The sequence below is a fragment of the Macaca nemestrina genome, chromosome 15, assembly GCF_043159975.1.
Source record: "Macaca nemestrina isolate mMacNem1 chromosome 15, mMacNem.hap1, whole genome shotgun sequence".
In the NCBI taxonomy this organism is placed as follows: Eukaryota; Metazoa; Chordata; class Mammalia; order Primates; family Cercopithecidae; genus Macaca; species Macaca nemestrina.
The window spans coordinates 32,808,287-32,834,706 of NC_092139.1; the positions used below are offsets into that span (position 1 = coordinate 32,808,287).

Here is a 26,420-nt window from a genome sequence, read left to right on the forward strand (position 1 = left end):
GAGCCACTGTGCCTGGTCTGTGGTTTCATTTTTGAGAAGAATGTATCTGTGTGTCACACAGTAGGATTATTGTGAGGATTAGGGTGCTAATAACCGTAAAGGCTTAGAACAGTGCTTGGTTCATAGTCAGCTCTGCATAAACATAAAAGAAGTTGGTAAATACCTCTCCTAGCATGACTGCTTCTCTTTTTACAACTCTTGCTGTTGTTCCTGCTGCTACTCTTGGTCTTATACTCGTGCAATTATGGTTGGTACTATTACTATGACAATTGTTACTGTATTTTTGCAGTGCTGCTGATACTACCATTACGTGGTCACTTCAGCTGCTATCATGACTGGTCACTCATCATTCTCAGCACTGCTTTTGCTTCTGCCCAGGCCCAAGGCCTGAGATGCTCACTCAACCTGTTTGGTGGAGCCCAGGCTGACGGGTCAAACCTGGGCTGCAGGAAAAGAGAGGTGACTTCCTTGTCCCTATGCATGCTGGCACTGCATCCCGGAGAGTCGAGTCGGGTCACTGTTGGTGGCCAGTCAGCTCCCTTTCACTCCAAGCTCACCCTGCCCAGCCTTGGGAAGACAGGAGGCTGTTAGGGCAATGTTGGGGCAGCATCCGGCAGCCCACAGGGAAACTGGGACCTCCCCTACTCACCGGCTTGATGGTGGATGTGGGATCCGGCACGTACACAGGGCAGTGTGGGTTGGCGCTGGTTTCAGTTTTTGAGAATGTATTGCCTCCGGCCTGGAGGAACTTGGACTTCATGCACCCCATCCTGCAGCAGACAGAAGAGAAGTGAGCCCCGGTTACCAAGAGCCTCATGCAGGGAAGTCTTCTGATGCTGGCATTCCAGGTCTCCTACCCCCGGACTGGCTCCCATTGGCCTTCCCAGTCTTAACTCCCCTTCTAGCTCCAAGCACCCTCATCATCCCCACACAGAACCCACTCCATCCTTGCCACCTCTGGGCTTCCCCATGTCCACGTGCCATAGCACTGGCCTAGGGCTGACAAGCTGTCATTGTCATGGGTACCAAGGACCAGCGTGATGGGTGTTTATTCAGAGGATGGCATGAGGATAACAGAAATGTAACAGGTTGAGCTGTTGGGGGGCAGAGCAGATGGTGGGCACTGCCGGCTCTCAGGTCAGAAAGCCTCAGCTGATCCTTGGCCCCTCCACCCTACCAGCACCTCACTGACCACTTTCCTGCCCCCTACCCACCTCTTGGGTCTTCATTGGCAAAATGGGGACAATAATAAGACCTATGGTGGGGAAACACTCAGTGCAGTGTCAGGCTCAGAGCAAACACTACAGAAAAACTACAGTGTTATCTGATGATAAATTGCCATTTTTATATTAAATAACAAGATGAGGTCACATAACATGGCTCAAACAATCTAGTTTGTCAAGGCACTGTATTCCTGGTATCATTTTGTAAATGGCTTATAACTCCTTCCCTCCCTCCCTCCCTCCCTCCCTCCCTTCCTTCCTTCCTTCCTTCCTTCCTTCCTTCCTTCCTTCCTTCCTTCCTTCCTTCCTCCTCCCCTTCCTCTCCTTCCCGCCTCCTCCCTCCTCCTCCTCCTCTCTCTCTTCTCCTTCTTCTTCTTCTTCCTCTTCCTCTTCCTCCTCTCTTTCTGTCTGTTTCTCTCTAAGTTATTTGGTAATTCATTCATCCATTTACACAGCCAACATTTACTGGGCACTTTTCTAAACTGTGAAAAAGGGAAGCAAATTCATGCCCTTAGGAATTCAACTGTAGCCGAATGGGAGACAGAGACAATAAACAGGCCAACAAATAAACAACAGGACAAATAACAGGACAAATTGAGTTAGTGAAAAGTGTGAGGACAATAAGAGAGGGTGCTACGGGAAACAACAAGTCTGGCCCTTTTAGGCAGGGCATTTGGCATTTGGGGAAGACCTCTCAGAGGAGGGGATACAGAACCTGCGGTCTAAAGGACACGAAGGAGCCAGTCAGGGGACACTCTGAGGGAAAAGTGTTCCAGGCAGAGGGAACAGCAAACGCAAAGGCCCTGAGGCTGGCACGTGCTTGGAGAGAAGCTGGAGGCACTGAAAGCAGGAGAGTGTGGCTGAAGCGCATGGGCAGGGGAGAGGGTGGTTGTGACGAGGCCACCACACCCTGGAGGGCCAGTGAGGACTTTGGATTTTATTCTAAGGATGATGGAAAGTTTCTGACAGGAGAATGATGGAATTCAATTTGCACTTTAAATAATCCCACCAGTGGCTGAGTGAGGCGTGGACAGTAGGGAGTAGGGCAGGGAACCCTGTGAGAAATCTGCCTAAATGTTCAGGTATGAGATGATGGTGGCCCAGGGCAGGGTGAGGGCAGAGAGGAGTTAAGCATTGGACAGGTTTGGGGAACATATTGGAGGTAGAGCTTGCAGACTTTGCTGCTGTATTCAATTAATTTAAGGATGCTTAAACAAAACGCATTTACTCCGAGTAGAATAAAAACATAATTGTAAAAGTGGAAGAAACGTTTCATTTCTTTTCTCAAAATGTGCACACACATTTGCTGAGAAGGCAGGCTGTGACAACCACATAAGAAGTGCTTGCTTTTCTCATCTCTGCACAATTGCCATTTTCTTCTAAAGCCGTTAGAAGCAGTTACACTTATCTTGTTAAAATAAACATGTGTTGTGGTTTAAGAAAAAAAAAAATAAATAAACAACGCCCAAATTCTTAGGCTTAGACGAGTTACTTTTAAAAACGAAAAAAGATTCCTTTTATTTACAAGGATTTCTCTCTTCTGGTGGGAACTGGGAAAGATTTGCCACCTCAAGACTTGAGCAGTTTTGCTTCATTTGTCTTTTGGAAATAAAGTAAGAAACACATTCAGACTCTTGGAGTGCTGGATCATTAATCTGAAAAATTATCGGCCGGGCGCGGTGGCTCAAGCCTGTAATCCCAGCACTTTGGGAGGCCGAGACGGGCGGATCACGAGGTCAGGAGATTGAGACCATCCTGGCTAACACGGTGAAACCCCGTCTCTACTAAAAAGTACAAAAAAACTAGCCGGGCGAGGTGGCGGACGCCTGTAGTCCCAGCTGCTCGGGAGGCTAAGGCAGGAGAATGGCGTAAATCCGGGAGGCGGAGCTTGCAGTGAGCTGAGATCCGGCCACTGCACTCCAGCCTGGGCGACAGAGCGAGACTCCGTCTCAAAAAAAAAAAAAAAAGAAAAGAAAAAAAAATTATCACAATTAATCAATTAATCACAGATTTTAATGTACTTGCATGCATTTAAAACTGAAACCGGCACCTCTCTTTGAGATTAATGTCCATGACAGTTCTGGGAAATTAAACATGCACCTTGTGTGGCGTGTATGACATAAAAGGATCTCACATTTCGTATGTTTTGGTCAGCATAAAGATGTTCGGGGAAGAGCAGCACTGTGTCAGGTAGGATAGCTCACTCTGCCTCTCTGGGCACCCACCGATCTGCAGCTGCGAGCATTGCGATTCCCAATCCACACGTGTTGAGCACCTCGTATGCTTCACTTACGTGATCAATGTACATATTCAAGATGGTCACAGGGTCCCGAGGGAGGGGTCTTGGAAGACCTGTGTTCATTCACAATCCAAGGCTGTCTCTGAGAAAGGGTGGCGAGGGTTCTACCTCACAGGGTGGTGGTGAGCATTGAGCAAGTTGATGAGTGTCAAAGTGCCCAGCATGCAATAAGCGCTGCAGAAACATTAACCACCACCATTTCTGTTTACTGGCAGACGTGGCACTGCCCCGGAGCATGAAGCAAGTACAATTTGCAATTCCTCTGACTCACAAGCCTAGATACCGCAACACTGGAGAAGTTCGCTCTTTTTAAAATAGGGAATTCCCATGAGTTCCATTTTCTCACTATAAAGCATGATTTGTTTTCTCAGAGACGGTCTCGCTCTGTCACCCAGGGTGGAGTGCAGTGGTGCTTACTGCAACCTTGACCTCCCAGGATCAAGTGATCCTCCCACCTCAGCCTAGTAGCTGGGACTACAGTTACAAACTACCATGCCTGGTCAATCTTTTAAAATGTATTTTCTGTAGAGACAGGAGGCAGAGAAGGGGGCAGGTCTCACAATGTTGCTCAGGTTGGTCTTGAACTCCTGACCTCAAGTGATGCTGCTACCTTGGCCTCCCAAAGTGCTGGGATATGAGCCACCATGCCCAGCTGAAAGTGTGATTTTTCTAAAAGTGATACACTGGCAGGAGTCAAATGTGTGTAAAATGTGATTGTCACCCTAAATGAGAGAACCATGTCTACTGCCTGGCATGGACAGGGCATCAGAAATGTCCATGTTCATGGTCACTAGGCCCAGAAATGTCATGCGAGCCACAAATATAAGTTGAAGTTTTCTACAGCCAGATTTTTAAAAATTAAAATTTTATTTTATTTTATTTTTTCCTTTTTAAAAAATCATTTATTTTTATTTCCCTTTTAAATTTATTTTTAGTTTCTATTTTTTAAATTGTATTTATTTATTTAATTTTTTGAGACAGAGTTTTGCTCTTGTCACCTAGGCTGGAGTACAGTGGTGCGATCTCCACTCACCACAACCTCTGCCTCCCGGGTTCAAGTGATTCTCCTGTCTCAGCCTCCTGAGTAGCTGGGATTACAGGCATGTGCCACTACGCCTGGCTAATTTTTGTATTTTTTAGTAGAGACATGGTTTCACCATGTTGGTCAGGCTGGTCTTGAACTCCCGACCTCAGGTCATCCATCCGCTTCGGTCTCCCAAAGTACTGAGATTTCAGGCGTGAGCCACCGTGCCCGGCCTATTTTTCATTTAAAAAAATTTTTTTACAGTCAGGTTTTTAAAAGTAAAAAAAAAAGTGAATTAATTTCAAGATGTATTTATTTTACCCAATATATCAAAATTATTAACATATAATAAATAAAAAATTATTAATGAGATACTTTACATTCTTTTTTTTGTACTAAGCCTTCACATCTCAGTGTGGATTTTACTCTTAGAGCACATCTCAGCTATGACTCCATCTGTGCTCAACAGCCGTCTGTGGCTCAGAGCTACCGTATCCAAACATGCAGAGACAGAATGCTCCCATCACTGCAGTACAGGAAAGGCTGGTGCTCACGCCTGCATTCCTCAGTGCTTAGCCCAGTACCTCCTGGCACACAGTAGGAGTGTCATGCACAGTGAGTGAATGGCTGCATGCCTGGCGTGCCATGCTTTATGTAGTAGGAAGTAAAAGCGTCTGTCAGCACCATAAGACGGGGCAAAAACAAAAAAACAAAAAAAAGAAAAGAAAAGCATCAGGACATAGTTCCTACGACCGAGTTGAGAAGGGGAGACTGGACACACAATTACATTCCGAAGCCACATACTAAGAAGCTATTAGGAGATACAGAAAGTAGAATGGTGGTTGCCAAGGGTTGGGGAAAGGGGGAATGAGGAGTTAGTGTTCAACGGGTGTAGCGTTTCAGATGAAATGAGTTATGGAGATGGATGATGGTGAGGGTTGCACAACATTCTGAATGGACTGAATACCACTGAAGTGTACATTTGCAAATGATCACGACAGAAAATTTGTTATATGTATTTTACCACAATTTTAAGAATGAAAGAAAAAGAAGCTACTAGGGAGTGCTAAAGATAGGAGGGGCCATGCGAAGATTGCTAAAATACTTATTGGGTGAAAAACGCAAACTGTAAACATGTACAACATCAAACCACTCTTGTAAAATGAATGTATGTGCCTATGTGTATGTTAGTAAGTTCGTATAAAAAGCAACCTGTTTATAATAATAATTGAGCAGCAAGATAATGAGTTGGGTTTTGAAGAACAGGGAGGATCTGAATAGATAAAGATTGGAGGAAAGTCAAGAATATTCCAAAGAAGAACTGACTTCCGAAAAGGATTTGAGGGAGCTTATAATATTAAACCATATACAGAGCACTGCAAGTCTCAAAAAGCGTTACTCTACACCATATAGAAGGGAAAGATTATTGAACTAGAAGCCCAGGATGGGACTGCTACTACCATTGAGTACTAGATTTATCTCTGAGCTTCCTAGTAGCCAAGATAAAAATGGAAACTTGTACAACATCACCATAAGATCTCAGGAAGCACAACAATTTGTCTGTTGACAGAAACAAGTATTTTTTGAGTACTAAATTCAAGATAATTTGTTCTGTGGCTCCTCATAAGAAGGTCACTGGGCCTGGGTGCGGTGGCTCATGCCTGTAATCCCAGCACTTTAGGAGGCCGATGTGGGCAGATCACTTGAGGTCAGGGGTTTGAGACAAGCCTGGTCAATATAGTGAAACCCTGACTCTACAAAAATGTAAAAAATTAGCCAGGTGTGGTGGCACACACCTGTAATCCCAGCTACTCGGGAGGCTGAGTCAGGAGAATCACTTGAACCTGGGAGGCAGAGGTTGCAGTGAGCCAAGATCGTGCCACTGCACTCCAGCCTGTACAACAAAGCAAGACTCTGTCTCAGAAAAAAAAAAAAAAAAGAAGTCACTGGAGGGCACAATGGACAATTTCTTCAACCGTGATTTGTCAGCAGAATTTATGGTATGTTGGTGAGTGGTTCCCAAACAGATGGCGCTGATATTATTCAGGTGGGTTTGGGAACAGGCGATGGGGTGAAAGTGGGGAGAGAATGATGGAAGAAAGAGGTTTATGTAGTCCAGGGCCTCGCTGCAGAGTGCCTTGTGACAAAGTGGCTTGAGTGAGTTTAGAAATGCAATATGGTGCTCAGAGTGTGGCTAGCCTGAGAACCAGCAGCCTCAACCTCATAGGGGAGCTGTAAGAAATGCAGAATCTCAGGCCCCACTTCCCAAATCAGAATGTGCATTTTAACAAGGTTCCCAGGCGATTCATGTGAACATTCTAGCTGAGAAGCCTAGAGAACCTCTTTTGCTCCTGCCTCCTCAGCATCTGTCCCTCTTCAGACAACAGTACCTGGATTTTCCTTTGGAGAACCAGCCTTCTCCCACTCAGTGCATGAGGTTTGGTGGGGCGGATCCCACCCTTGCCTTCAGGGATTGGCAACTTGACACAGGCCTGGCCAATCAGAGAATCCCGTATCCTCTGGCCCCCTGGCTACAGATATTGGTTCAGCTATAGGCATAGATGTCCTCCTCACTGAGGCAGTCTGCTCTGGGATTTTGCTGGAAAAATTAGGGAAAAGGCACCCTCGTTCTACAAGGATTGTTGAGATGTAGGAACCTCGAGTTCTTGGAAACCACCTCAACATCATCAAGGTAAAAGCTGCTTTAAAGTGAAGCCACCAGAGAGGACAACAGAGCTGAGGTATGGAGATTAAGTAATTCCTGAAGATAAATTGAGCACCTGGCTCCAGCTGTGCCTGAAGCCGATATACCTCAGGATTTTTCCAGTCCACAGGCAAATAAATTCTCAGTTTTGCTTAAGCCAACTTGAGTTGGGTTTCTGCCATTTGAACTCAAAAAGTCTTCACTGATTCTTGCATATTCTTGCATCACACTCTGGATTGAATGAACCAGTGTCTGGGAGTGAGGGCCTGGAATCTGTAGTTCTAACAATTCTGCAGGAAATTAGTATATACACTAAAATTTGAGATCCACCAACGTAGCAGAATGAAGGCTGAACTTGGGAGTCAGAACACTTGAGTTTGGATCGCAGTTCTGCCACCGACTAGGGATGTGACCTTGAGCAAGTCCTTTGCCCTCTCTGAGCCTTATTTTTCTTTCCTGCTAAATAGGAGGCCTTGCTTCTCAGGCTTGGCCTGAGGTCCTATGTGACTAGGGATGTGAAGGACTGTGTAAAACTTCTGCATACGCATTTCTCATCTAATGTGTTTCAAAAGCAGGCTCTGGGAGCAGAAGTAGCCTGCCTCGGTGCACACCCACTCAGAACTGCTGATCCCTGGTAAAGACACTTCCTCAGGCCACTGCTGACTCTGGGGACCTGAAACCTGCTCCTCATCACCTCAGCCTCCGCTGAGGGAAATGAGAGGGGTCAGCTTGCTTGTGCCTGGCTGCTTCCCACGGTCACCATGCTGGCTGTGGAGGCCTCAGAGACTCGGCCTGTGCTCTCGGAGTCAAGCTCAAGGCGGAGAGGCCAGGGCCTGCCTGAGCATCCATGCAGTGGGCTGGAGATGGTTTTCTGGGAGCTTCTATGCTTAAGCAGAAGCCTGCAAGGGCTGGGGGTGTGAAGCCCTGGATTGTGGTCCCATCTCTGCCATAAGCTCATTGTGTGACCGTAGGCAAGTCTCAACTTGTCTCTGAGCCTCAGTTTCTCTAAATGTGAAACGAGATGTTGGATGAGAAGTTCTCTGAAAGAAGCAGCTGCAATTCTTTCCTGCATAGAATCCATTCCCCCTTCTTCTAACAACAGTTGTCCAATTTTCCTTTGGGAATTACTCCTCCCCTAGTCTCAGTTTACAGCTTGGGATAGAGTTGACTCCAATGCCTGGCTGTACAGGTGGGTCTGTGACCAAATCTAGCCAATGAGAGTTGCAGTAATAGAAGCAGAGATGGGTGTCTGGGCACAGTGGCTCCTGCCTGTAATCCCAGCATTTTGGGAGGCAGAGGCAGGTGGGTCATCAGAGGTCAGGAGTTCAAGACCAGCCTGGTCAACATGGTGAAATCCCCATCTCTGTTAAAAATACAAAAAATTAGCCAGGCATGGTGGCAGGCACCTGTAATCCCAGCTACTTGGGAGGCTGAGACAGGAGAATCGCTTGAACCTGGGGGGTGGAGGATTCAGTGAGCTGAGATCGCGCCATTGCACTCCAGCCTGGGTGACAGAGCGAGACTCTATCTCAAAAAAAAAAAAAGAAGGAAGGAAGGAAGGAGAGAAAGAAAGAAAGAGAGAGAGAGAAAGAAAGAAAGGAAGGAAGGAAGGAAGGAAGGAAGGAAGGAAGGAAGGAAGGAAGAAAGAAAGAAGCAGAGATGGGCATGTGATTCAATTCTGGCCAACAAGAGCCAGCCTTTGGTTTCTAGCTGGAAAAAAAGGCCTGCAGCAGCACGGCAAAGTCAAGAAAGCCTTGCCTGAAGCTGATATCTCAGGGATTTTCCAGTAACCTCCTTCTGCTTGAGCCAGTTTTGAGTTGGATTTATTCCCCCTTAAACATCAAAGAGTCTTGCCCAAAGAGTGCAGAGGGATTTCTTATAAGGGACTGTGATTCACACTTAAGTGTAAATGACTGATGGCAAAGACCTCCCTGATACCAGGTTTTGGTAGAAGAGAAGGTAAGATGGTACTAACCTATTAGAGTAGGTGAGGATGGGAGGAATACGGACCTCATTAAGCTGATGGCACTGCAGCCATGCCTTAAAAGGGCCTCTGGTTATAGAGGCTGGGTGCAGGCGCTCATGCCTGTAATCCCAGCACTTTGGGAAGCTGAGGTGGGAGAATTGCTTTGAGCCCAGGAGCACGAGGCCAGTCCTGACAACATAGCAAGACCCTGTGTCTGCCAAAAAAAAAAAAAAAATTAGCTGGGCATGGCAGCATGTGCCTGTAGTCCCAGCTACTTGGGAGGCTGAGGTGGGAGGATCACTTGAGCCTGGGAGGTTGAGGCTGCAATGAACTGTAGTCATGCCACTGCACTTCAGCCTGCGCTACAGAGCAAGACTGTCTCAAAAAAAGAAGCACCTGGTATCTAATAGGCCCTCCATACACATTTGTGGAATGGATGTATTATGTTCCACTCTCTATGGGCCTCATCATACTTGGCTAAAGTCAACAGAGCAGAATTATGAAGTTATTTTTCAGATAGGGAAATGGAAGCCCATGGGATAGTGGGTCCCCTGGCTAGTCAGTGGCAGGTCCAACTGGCACTCAGCTCTCCTGCCTCTCATCATCCACTGAGGTCAGCCCTAGAGGGTGTGGGCAATGAAGGGGAAGGTGAGAATGAGGAACCCAAACAGCACTCTCAAGAAGGTAGACCGCTGGGGGCCCAGGGCTTAAGGCTGTTCAGTTACAGGAACTTTCTCTTCTCAGAACAGCTCAGCCATGGGGGTGGGAAGAAAGTATTTCCCCAACAGGAGTCAACTTCCTGAGCAGTGCCTTAGGGGTGCAGAGTCTAGCAGCTCCCTCTCCTCAGGTTCCCTGACTGTCTTCTGAATGAACTGTCTTTATCCCTGAGTGACTATTGTCCCTAATAAACAGTTAGGGGTCACTCCTGACTTCTCACCTCTTCCCTTTACTGAGCCTCAGCTTCTTTCTCACAGAGCTCAAAACTTTGATTTTGCAAGCAGGAAGAAACTTGGGAGATCAGCATTTTCATTGGACAAGTGGAGTAACAGCCCCAAGAAGCTGTGTGGGCCCTGGCTCACATGATGGCAAGCGACAGAGCAACATACTGAAGGAGAACTCAGGGCCTTTGGTCATTTGCCTGGCTCAGCCATAGGGTTGGCTCTGAGATGCATGTGTTTCAACCACTTGTTCAACCACATATGAAACTCATAGCATGTTCAATGTTACTTTTGGATCCCTTGGTCAATTTCAGAATTCCAGAGCAACTGTGAACCTCCTTGGAATGATTTTATCTCCAAGGTAGGCAGGAGGCAGGGCAGTTTGAAAATAGAGCATGAGATTTGAAGTCAGATGGAGCTGGGTTTGAATCCTTATTCTGCCTTTTACAAATAAGTGAGCCTTTTAAAATGTAAGTCATCCTGAGCACTGTGGTTCACAGCTGTAATCCCAACACTTGGGGAGGCTGAGGCGGGCAGATCACCTGAGGTCAGGAGTTGGAGACCAGCCTGACCAACATGGTGAAACCCCACTCTACTAAAAATACAAAAATTAGCCGGGCATGGTGGCGCGTGCCATCACTGTCTAGCCTGTTCCCAGCTATAGTCTTCATACCCCTAACCACCTCTTAAACATGGTGGTCATGAGGATGCACCTCTCAGATATCCAACTGCAGGAGTACGATTGGAGAAATTGATCAGCAGCTCAGCTGCTGTGCTTCAGAGTTGCTCTCATGGGCTGCATCACTGCTGTCAAGGGCTGCTCCCAGCCAATGACTGAGTGTGGCAGGGAGACTGAAGCCTGCCCATTTCTGGGGGACCTCTGCCAAGAGACTTTGGCCAAAGGCTCCTTAACAGCCTTGACAAACGTTCCTTAGAATGGCATGGCAGCCGGGCATGGTGGCTCACGCTTGTAATCCCAGCACTTTGGGAGGCCGAGGCGGGCGGATCACAAGGTCAGGAGTTCAAGACCAGCTTGGCCAACATGGTGAAACCCTGTTTTTACTAAAAATACAAAAATTAGCCAGGCATGGTGGTGCATGCCTGTAATCCTAGTTACTCAGGAGGCTGAGGCAGGAGAATTGCTTGAACTCGGGAGGTGGAGGTTGCAGTGAGCCAAGACTGTGCCAGTGCACTCCAGACTGTGCAACAGAGTGAAACCCTATCTCAAAACAAAAACAAACAAACAAAAAGAAAACCAATAGCTATAAATATATGTTTAAACTGAGAAGGGTGATGCACATTTGCTCGCTTCTGCTGGGAGAGAAGCAGTCTTTCCTTGGCTGCTACTCAGTGGAAGTTTCCTCTTCCAGAGAGGACACAGTGGCCAGTTCACCACCAGGGCCACTTTTCACTTTAACCTGCTGTGGTACTGAGAGGTCAGCTGCCCCCAAACCTGTCCTCCACAAATGGAATCCTCAAAGCCACAGTAACACATGTGCTGACCCTTTTACTTTTTTTTTTTTTTAATAATTGACAAAGCTCCAGGTCTCAGTTTCTGTCATTTTTGAAGGGTATGTATTTTGTTTTTAAAATGACTTTTTACCACCTAGTAAAACATTAGTGCATCCTTCTTGTTAAAAATTAAACCACTGGCCAGGTGCAGGGGCTCACACCTGTAATCCCAGCACTTTGGGAGGCCGAGGTGGGCGGATCACGAGGTCAGGAGATCGAGACCATCCTGGCTAACAAGGTGAGACTCCATCTCTACTAAAAATACAAAAAATTAGCCGGGCATGTTGGCAGGCGCCTGTAGTCCCAGCTACACAGGAGGCTGAGGCAGGAGAATGGCGTGAACCCGGGAGGCGGAGCTTGTAGTGAGCGGAGATCGTGTCACTGCACTCCAGTCTGGGTGACAGTGCGAGACTCCGTCTCAAAAAAAAAAAAAAAAAAAATTAAACCATTACAGGCCAAGCATGGTGGCTCACATCTGTAATACCAGCACTCTGAGAGGTCAAGACAGGAGGATCGTTTGAGCCGAGGAATTTAAAACCAGCCTGGGCAACATGGCAAGACCCCATCTCTACAAGATTTTTTTAAATTAGCTGGGTGTGATGGCATGTGCCTGTGATCCCAGCTACTCAGGAGGCTGAGGTGGGAGGATCGCTTGAGCACAGGAGGTTGAGTCTGCATGAGCCATGATAGCGTCACTGCACTCCAGCCTGGGAGACAGGGTGAGACCCTGTCTCAAAAAGAAAAAGAAAGAGAGAGAAGAAAAGGAAGAAAGAAAGAAAGAAGGAAAGAAAGAAAGAAAGAGAGAAAGAAAGAAAGAAAGAAAGAAAATAGAAGCAAAGAAAAGAAGAAGAAGGAGGAGGAGGAGGAAGGAAGGGAAAGAAGAGAGAAAGAAGAAGAAAAAGGAGGAGGAGGAAGAGGAGGAGGAGGAGAAGGAGGAGAAGGGTGAAGGAAGGAAGGTAAAGAAAGAGAAAAGAAAGAAAGAAAGAGAGAAAGAAAGGAGGAGAAAGAAAGAAAGAAAGAAAGAAAGAAAGAAAGAAAGAAAGAAAGAAAGAAAGAAAGAAAAAGAAAGGAGGGAAGGAAGGAAGGAAGGAAGGAAGGAAGGAAGGAAGGAAGGAAGGAAGGAAGGAAAAGCAAGAAGGGAAGGAAGATTAAAACATTACAGATACATTTAGGACACTCTTGGATTACTAATTCTCTAAGCCCTCCATGGCCACCTCTTCCCCGACCCAGCTAGCCTCTGCCAGCATTTGACCTCGGCCTCTGCCTCTGCATTTACAAACATGTATGTTGAAGCAGAGGCTGTCAGTGCTCTGCCTCTATCACTCCGCCCTTTACCATTTCCGCACATTCTGGCTGGACTTCCAGCTGCCGGCACCTTCAGAGGTTTCTCTGTGGCTACTGGGTGCCTGCTCTGCCTGTGAGCTTGGCAAGCCGAAAGTGCTAGAGAATTATCACACCGCCAGGAGTAGTTTTCAACTAAAGACAGGAGTGGGTGGACAAATACCCCGGTTCCCTCGCCTCTAGAGCCTGTTCTACCCTGGCTCCCACAGCTCCTCAGTGGGAGTGAGCTCCAGGTGCCTGCAGTGGTAACTGGACTGAGAAGACACCTTTACTGACCGCCTTCCGTTCCCTGCCTTACTTCCTTACTCCCCTAGAAGGGTCTCTGGAATCAGCTCTCAAACAAACTATTTGCATTTGAAATCTTGCCTAGAGTCTCCTCCTGGAGAAACTCAAACTAAGACATATATGCTATGATGGACTAGTGGGTGTGGGTGTGTGTGTATGTGTGTGTGTGTGTGTGTGTGTGTGTGTGTGTCTGTGTGTTTTGACATAAAAGGAATCATGCTGCAGGAATCATGAGTAGTATCCTTCTCAGTTCCTCTTTTTTTTTTTTTTTGAGACGGAGTCTTGCTGTTGTTGGCCCGGGCTGGAGTGCAATGGCATGATCTTGGCTCACTACAACCCCGCCTCCCGGGTTCATGCCATTCTCCTGCCTCAGCCTCCTGAGTAGCTGAGATTACAGGCACTCACCACCATGCCCAGCTAATTTTTGCATTTTTAGTAGAGACGGGGTTTCACCATGTTGGCCAGGCTGGTCTCGAACTCCTGACCTCAGGTGATCCACCTGCCTTGTCCTCCCAAAGTCCTGGGATTACACCGCGCCTGGCCTCAGTTCCATTTTTTTTGGATGTGGAAACTGAGGCTCAGAAAGGGAAGAGATTTGCCCAGTGCATCACAACCTGTCTTTGGCAGAGCTGGCACTCAGACTCGGGGTCGTCTACTGTGCTGTATTGACTGTTCTTCATTTCTCTGGTAGAGATGAGGCGGGGACTCCTGTTCTCTTGGCTGCACTTATATCTCCTGGGCCAAAGGATTTCAGGGTGATACCTGGAACTCAGGGAGGTGACTCAAGGGGAGAGGCAGGAGTGCACGTCCTAGCACAGTGCCATCCAGAGCTGTGGGACCACAACCAGGGCCAAGACCAGGGCACATTTACACTCAAGCACAGGCTGCTTCTGCATCATTACCCACTCCTCTGAAAGCACATTCAAACTCCCAGTCCTGTGGGGGAGGAAACTGGAAAAATGGGGTGGGGACCAATATGTGGTTGGGGTATTTAGAAAGGCAGAAGCTGATTGCTTGATGACTTGTATAGATAAAGAAAACTAAACTAAAAAAAAAAAAAAAAAAAAAAAAAGATGTAAGAAAGACAGACAGAGGCTGAGAGAGATTGTGCCACTAACTTGCTGTGTGACTTTGGGAAAGTCATTTACCCTCTCTAGGCTTCACATTCCTTTTCTTTTCTTTTCTTTTTATGAAACAGGGTCTTGCTCTGTCACCCAGGCTGGAGTGCAGTATCTGCAATCTTAGAACACTGCAACCTTCAACTTCTGGGCTCAGGCGATCCTCCCACCTCAGCCTCCTGAGTAGCTGGGACTACAGCCATGTGCCACCACAACCAGCTAATTTTTGTATTTTTTGTAGAGACAGGGTTTTGCCATGTTACCCACGCTGGTCTCAAACTCTTGAGCTCAGATGATCTGCCTGTCTCGACCTCCCAAAATGCTGGGATTACAGGAGTAAGCCACCACGCCCAGCCCTTCATGTTCCTTTTCTTTAAAAAAGGAAGCCTTGTCATGACCCAAAGGGTGGGGTTTGAAAACTCAAATGACTGTAGGGACCTGGAGGGTTCTGCGCATGAGGTAAGTGGGCCTGGCAAGGGCTGTGCAAGCTGGACAGTCCAGGGCAGTCCCCAGCTCCACTGAGGTTGTCTGAGGAGAACTGGAGACGTGGGTTCTAGTCTCAGGGCTGCTAACTCTTCTAATTTTTTAGGAGACAGAAATCCAGATTATGTGAGCTCTCCTGAATTTAAATGTTAGCAACTAATTAAAAATAATCACTGTGGGTGGAGGGGTGTTGGGGGAGAGCAGCTGAAATATCTCAGGCAAGGCAGGGAGGAGGTTGTCCAACATTCATTACGTTTGCCCCTTCAGTGTTTTTTTGAGGCCCTACTATGTTTCAGGTGCCAGGCGTTAGAAGATACAGTGGTTTATAGGACAAATATGTTTGTGCTCTTGTAGAATTTACTTTCTAGGAGAGTTTAAAGTCCAAGCCCTGGCTAGTCCTTAGAGTGTAGACAACTTTCTCCTTACTTCCTAGGGGTAAGAACCCCCAGAGGGCAGCCTGGTTTGAATGAGTTTAAGATTCATGCTTTCTGTACCCATTAGAATGGTAATAATAATAATAATAATAATAATAATAATAAATATAGTAGGCATTGGCAAGGATGTGAAGCCAATTGAAACCCGTGTATGTTACTGGTGGGGATGTAAAATGGTGGAAAACAGCATAGCAGTTCCTCAAAAAGTTAAAGATAGAACTTTTATATGAACCAGTAACGCTACTTCTAGGTATATACCCAAGGGAATTGAAAACAGGTGCTCAAACAAATACGCGCATGCATATGCATGCTCATAGCAGTGTTATTCGCAACAGTCAAAATGTGGAAACAGCCCGAATTTCCATCTGCAGTTAAATGGGTCAATAAATTGTGGAATATTCATACAATGGAATATTATTTGGCCACAAAAGGAATAAAGTACTAATAGTTGCCACGATGTGGATGAATCTTGGAAAACATTATGTTAAGTGAAAGAAGCTAGACACAGAAAGTCACATAGTATGCTTCGATTTATATTAAATGTACTGAATAAATTAATCCGTAGAGACAAAAAGCAGATTGGTGGTCGCCAGGGGGATGGGGGAATGGGGGTAATTGCTTAATGGGCACGAAGTTTCCTTTTTCAGGGGTGATGGAAATGTTTAGGAGCTACTGAGAGGTGCTTGTACAATGTTGTGAATATACCAAATGCCACTGAATTGTTCACTTAAAAATCATATAGTTAATTTTATAAAGTTATGTGAATTTCACCTCAATTAAAATATTTCTAAAAATTTCAAACTGTATAAAAGATTGCTGGCCGGGCTCAGTGGCTCACACCTGTAATCCCAGCACTTTGGGAGACAGACAGGTGGATCATGAGGTCAGGAGATCAAGACTATCCTGGCTACCATGGTGAAACCCTGTCTCTACTAAAAATACAAAAAATTAGCCGGGTGCGGTGGCGGACGCCTTTAGTCCCAGCTACTCAGGAGGCTGAGGCAGGAGAATGGCATGAACCCAGGAGGTGGAGCTTGTAGTGAGCCAAGATCGTGCCACTGCACTCCAGCCTGGGGAACAGAGCGAGACTCCGTTTCAAAAAAAAAAAAAAGATTGCTCTGTTAGAAACGTTAAGCAAATTTTAATACAGGCAAACAGTGGAATATTATGCAGCCACTAAAAATTTAAGAACATTTTAATGACCTGGAAAATGCTACAATGTAATACAAAGCAAATAAGATAAATATAATCTATGGGTATCATTATACTAATTATGTTAATTTAAAAGTGCATAGAAAAGACTACATAAAGATATATGAAAATATTGTTATTGTTCCATCAAAAGATTCATGCTTCCATTTTCTTGAACACTTACTAAGTGCCAGGCACAGTGAGTCAGGCAAGTGAAGCGCCTTACAGCAGAGAACATGAGGCCTGGAAGAAGGGCCATTGATCCAGGGACAGCTGGGAGGTCAGCAGAGCAATATTCTTTTCTCTTCTCTGCCCCAGAGTCCCTGAGTAACCCTTCGGGCTTCAGTACTCCTGTCGCACAAAGGGGAGGGTGACAGGTGCCCTCTCTGGGGAGCCATCCATCCTTTTGGTGTTTTCCTCAAGAAACACCTGTACATGGGCTGAAAGCTACATATCCAGGATGCTCCTGGCAATATTGTTCATTGTAGTGTACACCTAGGAACAACTGGAGTATTTACCCACAGGGGAATGGGAAATACTGTAGAGTGGTCACCTGCTGGGATACTCCACAGCAGCTGGAAGGAATGAATGAGGCCTCTGTTTTCTATTTCTCATCCTGGATAGATTTTGACAACTTAATGATAAGAAGGGGCAAATATGCTCCTCTGCTATCCCCTTTCTCAGAATTGCAGAAAAGTCTCACAGTTAGATAGCTTTTTTTTTTTTTTTTTTGAGATGAAGTTTCGCATTTGCTGCCCGGGCTGGAGTGCAATGGCGCGATCTCGGCTCACTGCAACCTCCGCTTCCCCGGGTTCAAGCCATTCTCCTGCTTCAGCCTCCCGAGCAGCTGAGATTACAGGCATGAGCCACCGCATAGATAGCATTTTTAAAGCACACAAAACAATAATATGTGCTGTTTATGCATACACTTATACACAATCCATTTTTAAAGGCACAGCCTGGAAGGACTGTAATCACGACAGCGGTTGCCCCCTGGGGAGGGATAGAAACAGGACTGAGAGTGACACAAGGTGGGGAGACTTCAAATTTTTCTGTTACTTTTAGTAAATTAATTTTTTAAAATCTGAAGCAAACACAACAAAATGCTATCATTTGTTAATTCTGGATGGTGGATTCTTGGGATATTTAATATATTATTCTCTTCACTTTTCTGTATTTCTTTTTTTTTTTTTTTTTTTTTTTTTTGAGACGGAGTCTCGCTCTGTCGCCCAGGCTGGAGTGCAGTGGCGCGATCTCGGCTCACTGCAAGCTCCGCCTCCCGGGTTCACGCCATTCTCCTGCCTCAGCCTCCCGAGTAGCTGGGACTACAGGCGCCCACAACCGCGCCCGGCTAATTTTTTGTATTTTTAGTAGAGACGGGGTTTCACCGTGGTCTCGATCTCCTGACCTTGTGATCCGCCCGCCTCGGCCTCCCAAAGTGCTGGGATTACAGGCGTGAGCCACTGCGCCCGGCCCACTTTTCTGTATTTCAACCTGTCACCCCCTCCCCTAAAAAAAAAGGACCATAAAGAAAAAACCATGGGATAAGGCAACTGATATGTATTGAGGCCTTTTTCTGTGCCAGGCATAGGCTACCCCAGTGGTTTTCAAAGTGCCATCCTTGGATCAGCAGCAGCAGCATCACCAGGGATGGAAGTTCTCAGTGTCCTGCACAGAGTTACTGAATCAGAAACTCTAGGATTCGGCCCAGCAATCTGTGTTTTCACAAGCAGTCCAGGTGATGCTGATGTAGGCCGAAGTCTGAGAACGCGGGGCCATGTGTCTAGCTAGGGCAATGTTAAGATACATTAAACCTGTGTACTGTCAGACAGTACTCTCAGAGCTTTCCTTCAGTACCTTGCCTTTTCTTTCTTTCTTTCTTTCTTTCTTTCTTTCTTTCTTTCTTTCTTTCTTTCTTTCTTTCTTTCTTTCTTTCTCTCTCTCTCTCTCTCTCTCTCTCTCTTTCTTTTTTTCTTTTTTTTTTTTTGAGACAGAGTCTTTCTCTGTCGCCCAGGCTGGAGTGCAGCCGCGCGATCTCAGCTCACAGCAACCTCCACCTCCCAGGTTCAAGTGATTCTCGTGCCTCAGCCTCCAGAGTAGCTGGGATTACAGGCATGTGCCACCACGCCTGGCTAAGTTTTGTACTTTTAGTACAGACGAGGTTTCACCATGTTAGCCAGGCTGGTCTCAAACTCTTGACCTCAAGAGATCCACCTGCCTCAGCCTCCCAAAAAGCTGAGATTACAGGAGTGAGTCACCCTACCCGGCTCCTTCAGTATCCAATTAATCCTCTAAACAACCCTGTGAAGGAGGTACTATTACTCTCCCCATCCTACAGTTGTGAAAACAGAAGCAAAGAAAGGCCAAATCCTCTACCCCAGGCCCAACAGGCAGTTTGCCTCTAGAAGCCCCCTCCCCTACCCACTGGCCTAACTGTCTCTCACAGGCACCACCTCTCACATACTCCAATTTCCTGCATCCTTGCAAGAAAGACATCATAGCTCCGGCTTACAGATGAGGAAACAAATCCTGAGAGGGAGAATTCGTCCAACAAGGAGGAAAGTGTCAGGGCATGGCAGTCTTGGGCCAGGAGGTTTAGGGGTTTGACCTAGACCTGCTGTGGGAGGAGGGGCAGAGAGCCGACCAGCTGCAGCCGGCCTGGGTGTGGCTCACACGTCAGGCCTCCGCCCAACTGCCCCCTTCCCCAAGCCGGCTGCCAACCCGGCGTGACCCGGCCCCCACCGGGAACCGTAAGGGCCTTCCCCTCCCAGGCTCTGTGAAGCCCCATCCCTTCCTTCTTCTTTTTTTTTTTTTTTTTTAAAGTAAAAAAAATCCCCCCCACCCCGCCGCAGAAGGGGAACCTGGACAGCCCAGAGAAATGGTGGATAAAGTCACTGCACGGGCCTCCCCTCCCCTCCCCCTGGCATCCAGCAGTCCGCAGCAGTGCCGCCCCTCTCCTGGGCACCCTCCCCTGGCAGTCGACCCCTCATCACAGGCTACCCGCGGCTCCCCCGACGTTCCCGTCTCTCCTCGCTGCCCTCAGCAGCACCCGTAACCAGCCCTCCCCACTCCCCTAGACTCCCTCCGCCGCCTGGGACCCCTCGCGGGCCGGATATTCCCGGTCCCCTGTGCGCGGCACTCACCTGGGCGCCCGCTCCTGGTCTCGCGGGCAGCCCGGATCCTCGCAGCTCGAGCGCCCCCCCAGCTCGGCAGCCCCCGAGGTTCCGGGGTGCCAGTGCTGGGAAACTGACTTTCTAGAACTAGAGGCGGGGGCAGCGCTCGCAGGGGCTTTGGTGCCGCGGGCGTGTCTCGCCCTGCACTGTCTGGGTCCCTTCCCACTCGCCTCTAAGCCTCCGACGTGCTCCCGGACTGGGACCAGGGACGCGGTGGTGCCCGCAGGCCATCTGGGCGCTTTAGCCGCGCCCTGAGCGATGCTAACTCCGCCCCAAGTGTCCTAACGCCGCCCCGAAGACTCAGAAGCCACCCCAGGTTCCTAACCTGCTCCCCAAGGGTCATAACCTCCGTCTCCTGCAAGCAGGATCCCAAACCCGCCACCAAGAGAAAAAACAAAAAAAATTAGCATCATCCATCGGAGGCTTCTAACGCGTCCACCAAGGATGTTAACCTCCATTCCTTCCGCTCTACTCTCCCTAACACCTCCCCATCCCACCGCCCAGCGTCCTACCGCAGTCTCCGAAGGATCCCAAATGCCACCCCTGGGGATTCGAACCCTCCAGTCTAAGAACCCCAGCACCCGCTCCCATGCTCCCAAGATCCTAACTCCGCCCCGCCAAAGGATTTTTAAACTAAACTTGCCCCCAAAGATTCTAATCTGCCCAATGGAAAGATCCGAACTCTCACTTCAGTGGATTCTAACCCTGCCTTAAAGATTTAGAACACTAACCCCAGGGTTCCAATACCGCTCTTGCTCCTGCGCGATCCCAACCTGCCGCCGCCTAAGAGTTTTAATCCCCAGGGGTCTATCCCGCCGGTCCAAAGACTCCAACCCTGCCCTTCAGAGATCCTAACCCCACCTATCAAAGGATTCCTGCTACAGTCTTCAAAGATTCCAACCCCACCCTGGAAAGGCCTTACCCTACCCCGGAAGCATCGTGATCCCTTTCCCCCACCACTCCGACCCCTCCCTTCTGGCCCGGCCCCGCCAGCGCCGCGGCCCGAGACTTCCAGGCCCGTCTGTGGTCAGCGGTTTCCCTTCCGCAGGCCTGCTCCATTCAGACGCCACGCAAAGTTCCTCTCTCGAAGGAACCACCGTGGCCATGCAAAGTTCCCCGACCAAAGGAACTACCCTGGCCATGCAAAGTTCCCCGCCCGAAGGAACCACCCTGGCTTCCGGGCAGCTCAGAGGACTCCCAGACTGGGGGAGGTGGTCTGGAGAGGTGAGGAGTCAGGCTGGAGGGTGACTGAGGTCCCAAGTGGATGGGATTGTGCCCAGCTCCAGGCAAGGGCAGAACACACCCTCTCCTGAAAACACAGGGGCTATCACCCTAAATTCTGTGTAACACACCTCCAAAATCTCCAAAATGTACAAGAATCATACTGTGTCTCTCTGTTCCCGTTCTACCAGCTGATCGGGGCTACCGTCATTTCTTCACTCATTTCTTCATTCATTCATTCATTCATAATTCATTCAGCAATGCTGTCCTGGGGGCTGGGGGATGCAGGGGTTCTTAACTTGGCACTATTGACATTTGGGCCACGTAATTGTTGTGGGGGACTGTCCTGTGAATGATAGGATGTTTAACAGGATTCCTGGGCTCTACCCACTAGTTGTCTATAGCGTCCTCCTCCCCAGTTGTGACAACAAAATGTCTCCAGACATTTGTAAAATGTCCCCTGGTGGGGAAGGGTGGAAGAACCATGAATGGGAAAGACAATGACCCTACTCTTATGATTTTGGTATATGTGCCTGCACGGGCCTTTTTTCCTTCTCTTTAGCCTACAGTGCTGTTTTAAGGGGGTCTCCCATCCAAGTACTAACCAGGCTTGATCCTGCTTAGCTTCCAAGGTCAGACAGGATCCTTCCAAGGATCAGATGCGTTCAGTGTGGTATGGCATAGATAACTTAAAAAAAAAAAAAAATAGAGATGGGGTCTTGCTATATTGCCCAGGCTAGTCTTGAATTCTGGGACTCAACTGAACCTCATGCCTTGGCCTCCCAAAGTACTGGGATTACAAGTGTGAGCCATTGCACCCAGCCTGTATATGCTTTTTATAAAAACAGATAATGTTCTGAATGTATGTTTAATGTTACTCATCAATTTTTGTACATTCCCTCCCACCACCCCATCACTGTTGTTAATATCCGGTCATGTTTCCAAAGGTAGTGGCCATACGTATAGTCACTGTTTACATCCTTCACATTTTATTTATCCATTCTCCTAGTCATGGACACCTAGATTGCACACAATTTCCCACTACTGTAAATAGTGCCACAGTGGACATCCTCATACACGTCCCCTTTATCGTCCTACATTAGAATTTTGTAAGGACTTGCTTTGCCAAGAATGACAGGTGTTTGCAGAATTACCACTGCCCCACTCTTTCTCCCATCATTTCCCCTTATCTTTACCAACCCTTGGTATTATCCATTGGTCTTAATTTGAGTTCCCCAGAAGCAGACCCTGGACATGGATCCAAGTTAAAATAGTTTATTTAAGAGATGCAGAAGACAATAGTAGGGCAGTAGGTGGATGAGACAGGGAAGGGAGGGAAGCCAGTTAAAAAGAGTATCATGAAGCCAGTTACCATTATGGGCAACTGGAATTCAATTCTGCAGGGGATCTCTGGAGATATACCCACTTCAGAGTTGCTCCACCTGTCAGGTGAGGGAGCTGGGGCACTTACACACCAACTCCTGTTGGACACTGGATGAGGGGTACTTCAGGGGTACTGACCCTCCAGCATTTTGGCCTCCCTGATGCATGCTTCAGCCACCAGAGGGTCTCCAGGAAGAGAAGCGCAGCTCTTAGTAAAGGCCCAGGGGGCAGTAGAGGGTCCGTATTAGCATCAGCTACATTTCCTTCCAAAAGTTTGCTATTCTGATAGTAAAGAACCAGAGAGCTGACACGTGATCCTGTTCATGGACAGTTTCCCAAATGTTTTGTCCTAAAGATAATGCTGCAATTGAATTCCTTGTGCATTTTCCCAAAGCTTCTGTCAACTTTATTGTCGTGAATAAAATCTACCATCATAAATATTCAGCTTGATGAGTTTTAGCAAATATATATACCTGTGTAACCACCACCCCAATCAAGATATAGAACATTTCTATCACCCCAAAAAGTTCCCTTATGTCCTACTGCAGTCAACTCCTCCCACACTTAGGTAGCCTTAGGTAACCACTGATTGGCTTTTTGCCATTACACATTAGCTTTGTCTTTTCTAGAATTTCTCATGAATATAGTCATACAGTATGTTTCTTATGTGTTTGTCTTCTTGTACTCAGAGATTTTTCCATGCTGTTGCATGTTCCAGTAGTTTGTTCATTTTTACTGCTGAGTAGTATTCCATAGTATAGAAGTAACACTATTTGTTTATCCATTTATTTGTTGAGAGACATTTGGGTCATTTTCAGTTTGGGGCTATATAAACAAAGCTGTTATAAATATTCATGTACAAGTTTTTGTGTAGGCATATTTTTATTTCTCTTGGGTAAATACTTAGGATTGGAATTGCTGGGTCATATAGCAAGTGTATGTCTAACTTGCAATAAATTGCTAATTTCTTTTTCTTTTTTTTTTGAGACAGGGTCTTGCTCTGTCACCCAGGCTGGAGTGCAATGGCATGATCTTGGCTCATTTTAACCTCTGTCTCCTGAGTTCAAGGGATCCTCCCACCTCAGCCTCCTGAGTAGCTGGGACTACAGGAACATCACCATGCCCAGCTTTTTCTTTTTCTTTTTTTTTTTTTGTAGAGATACAGTCTCACCATGTTGCCCAGGCTGGTCTTGAACTCCTGGGCTCAAGCCATCTGCCTGCCTCAGCCTCCCAAAGCGCTGGGATTACAGGTGTGAGCCATTATGCCTGGCCTAAATTGGTTTTTGAAGTGGTTACGCCATGTTGCATTCTCATCAGTGATTTATGATTTCTAGTTGTTCCACATCCTTGCCAACATTTGGCATTGTCATTCTTTTCAATTCAAAAAATTCCCATCTAACCCATATTTGCATCAAAGAACATTTATACAATTACAAATTGTATTCTAAAACACCCCCTTACAAGTCTTTGGGGGTGGCAAACATTTTGTCTACTCAATTATTCATTGGTTCATTGTCATGGAGACTATAGCTAACCACAAAAGTGGTGCTAAGGGCCAAAGCCCATGATTTGGGGTGTGGGAAAACAAATCTTAATAAAACTATTGAATACTAAGCAGTTGTCAAAAATCATGAGGATATATAAAAACCAATTGTAGCTGGGTGCTGTGGTGAAACCCTGTCTCTACTAAAAGTACAAAAATTAGCCAGGTGTGGTGGTGGGCGCCTGTAATCCCAGCTACTCAGCAGACTGAGGCAGGAGAATCGCTTGAACCCGGGAGGTGGAGGTTGCAGTGAGCTGAGATTGCGCCATTGCACTCCAGCCTGGGCCATAAGAGTGAAACTCCGTATTTAAAAAAAAAAAAAATGTATCTCTATACACTAGTAATAAACAATCTGAACATGAAATTAAGAAAACAATTTTATTTATAATATCACTAGAAGAATAAAATACTTAGGAATAAATTTTTTAAAAGTTTAACAATATACTCTGAAAGCAAGAAAACATCCTTGAAAGAAACTTAAGACCTAAATAAAATCATCCCATGGGTTGGGAGAGACATCTCATGTTCATGGATTGGAAAACTTAATAGTGTTGATGATAGTACTCCCCATATTGATCAATACAATCCGTATCAAAACCCCAGTTGCCTTTTTCTCTTTTTTTTTTTTTGGCAAGAATAAACAAGTTGGTCCTAAAATTCATATGGAAATGCAAGGGACCTAGAACAGCCAAAATAATCTTGAAAAGAACAACAAAGTTGCAAAACTAACACTTCCTGATTTCCAAAACTTACTACAAAGCTACAGTAATCAAGACAGTGTGGTATTGGTGTAAGAATAGAAATGTAGGTCAACGGGACAGCATTGAGAGATGAGAAATGTACCCTCACATTTATGACCAATTGATGTTCAACAAGAACGCCAAAACAATTCAATAGTGGGAAAAAAAATAGTATTTTCAACAAATGGTGCTAGAACAACTCAATATTCACATGCAAAAGAATGAAGTTGGATCCCAAAGTGGATCGTAGATCTAAGTGTATGAACTAAAACTTTTATAAAGCTCTTTTTTTTTTTTTTGAGATGGGGTTTCACTTTGTCACCCAGGTTGGAGTGCAGTGGTGCGATCTTGGCCACTACAACCTCCATCTCCCAAGCTCAAGCGATCCTCCCACCTCAGCCTCCTGAGCAGTTGGGATCACAGGCACACACCACCACACCGGCTAATTTTTTTGTATTTTTGGTAGAGAAGGAGTTTTGCCATGTTTCCCAGGCTGTAAAACTCTTAGAAGAAAACAAAGAAGGAAATTTTCATGACCTTGGGCTAGGCAAATTCTTCTTAGGTGGGATACAAGTGACAAAAGGAAAAAATAGATAAATTGCACTTTATCGAAATTAAAAACTTGTGCTGCAAGTAATGTATCATGAAAATGAAAACACAACCCACAGAATGGGATGAAATATTTGCAAATCACAGATCTGAAAAGGGACTGGGGTCCTGAATATATAAATAGGATGGCTCAATAATTTAAAATTCCACAATTTAAAAGTGGGCAAGAGATCTGAATAGATAGTTCTCCGAAGAGGCTATACAAATGGCCAATAAGCACACAGAAAGGTGCTTCATATCATTAGTTATTAGAGAAATGCAAATCAACCCCATAATGAGATTCCATTTTACATCCATTAGAATTGCTGTAATTTAAAAAGACAGATAATAACAACTGTTGGTGAGAATACGGAGAGCATATGGAGAGATTCCACCTCATACAATGATGGTGGAAATGTAAAAGGAGCAGCTGCTTTGGGAAACAGTCTGGCAGTTCCTCAAAAAGTTAAACATAGAATTACCCTATGACCCAGCAATCCCATGCCCAAGTATATCCCCAGGAAATTTGAAAACATATTTCTACACAAAGTTCTGCACATAAAATCTTCATACCAGCATTATTCATAACAGCCAAAAAGTGGAAACAACTTCGATGTCCCTCAATGGATAAAGGTGGCATATCCATACAATGAAATATTATTTGGCAATAAAGAGGTATGAAGTACTGATACAGGCTATGATGTGGATGGACCTTGAAAACGTTATGCTAAATGAAAGCAGCTGACCACAAAATACTATATATTATAAAATCCAATTTATATGAAAGGTCAAGAACAGGCTAATCTATAGAAACAGAAAAGAGGTTGGGCACAGTGGCACATGCCTGTAGTCCCAGCCACTCTGGAGGCTGAGGTAGGAGGATCATTTGAGCCCAGGAGTTCAAGACCAGCCTGGGCATCATGCTGAGACCCCCATCTCTACTTAAAAGGAAAAGAAAAAGGAGATTATTGGTTGCATTGGGCTGGGAGCTGAGGAGAAATAAGAAGTGGCTGAAGTACAGGGTGTTTTTGGTGGGTAGGTAATGAAAATGTTCTAAAATTGATTGCGGTGATGGTTGTACACTTTGAATATACTAAAAACCATTGCATTGTAAAACTTAAACAGGTGAATTGTATAGTATGTAAATTTATAATTCAATAAAAATGCTTTTTACAAAAGAAGGAGGAAGCCCCTTATGTACTAATACAGAACAATGCAAAAATATAGCTGTAAATATGGAAAAAAATTGAGGCA

The 26,420-nt window shown here is 46.2% G+C and overlaps 1 protein-coding gene across 2 annotated transcripts in view; it reads right to left on the reverse strand.

The window, feature by feature from the left end:
• LOC105496179 (HCK proto-oncogene, Src family tyrosine kinase) overlaps positions 1–19,922 on the reverse strand; it is a 48,905-nt gene extending 28,983 nt beyond the window's left edge. Inside the window, exons 1-2 of one of the 2 annotated variants that reach the window (XM_011766330.2) lie at positions 19,662–19,922; positions 650–770 (exon numbers count right to left, since the gene is read on the reverse strand). In XM_011766330.2, coding sequence (XP_011764632.1) covers positions 650–769 — 120 coding nt within the window. In that variant the 5' untranslated portion in view covers position 770; positions 19,662–19,922. Of the gene's footprint in view, positions 1–649; positions 771–3,516; positions 3,691–19,661 lie in introns of those variants that run through there. The other variant, XM_011766331.3, reaches the window with a different exon arrangement.
• Positions 19,923–26,420: the final 6,498 nt, after the last annotated feature.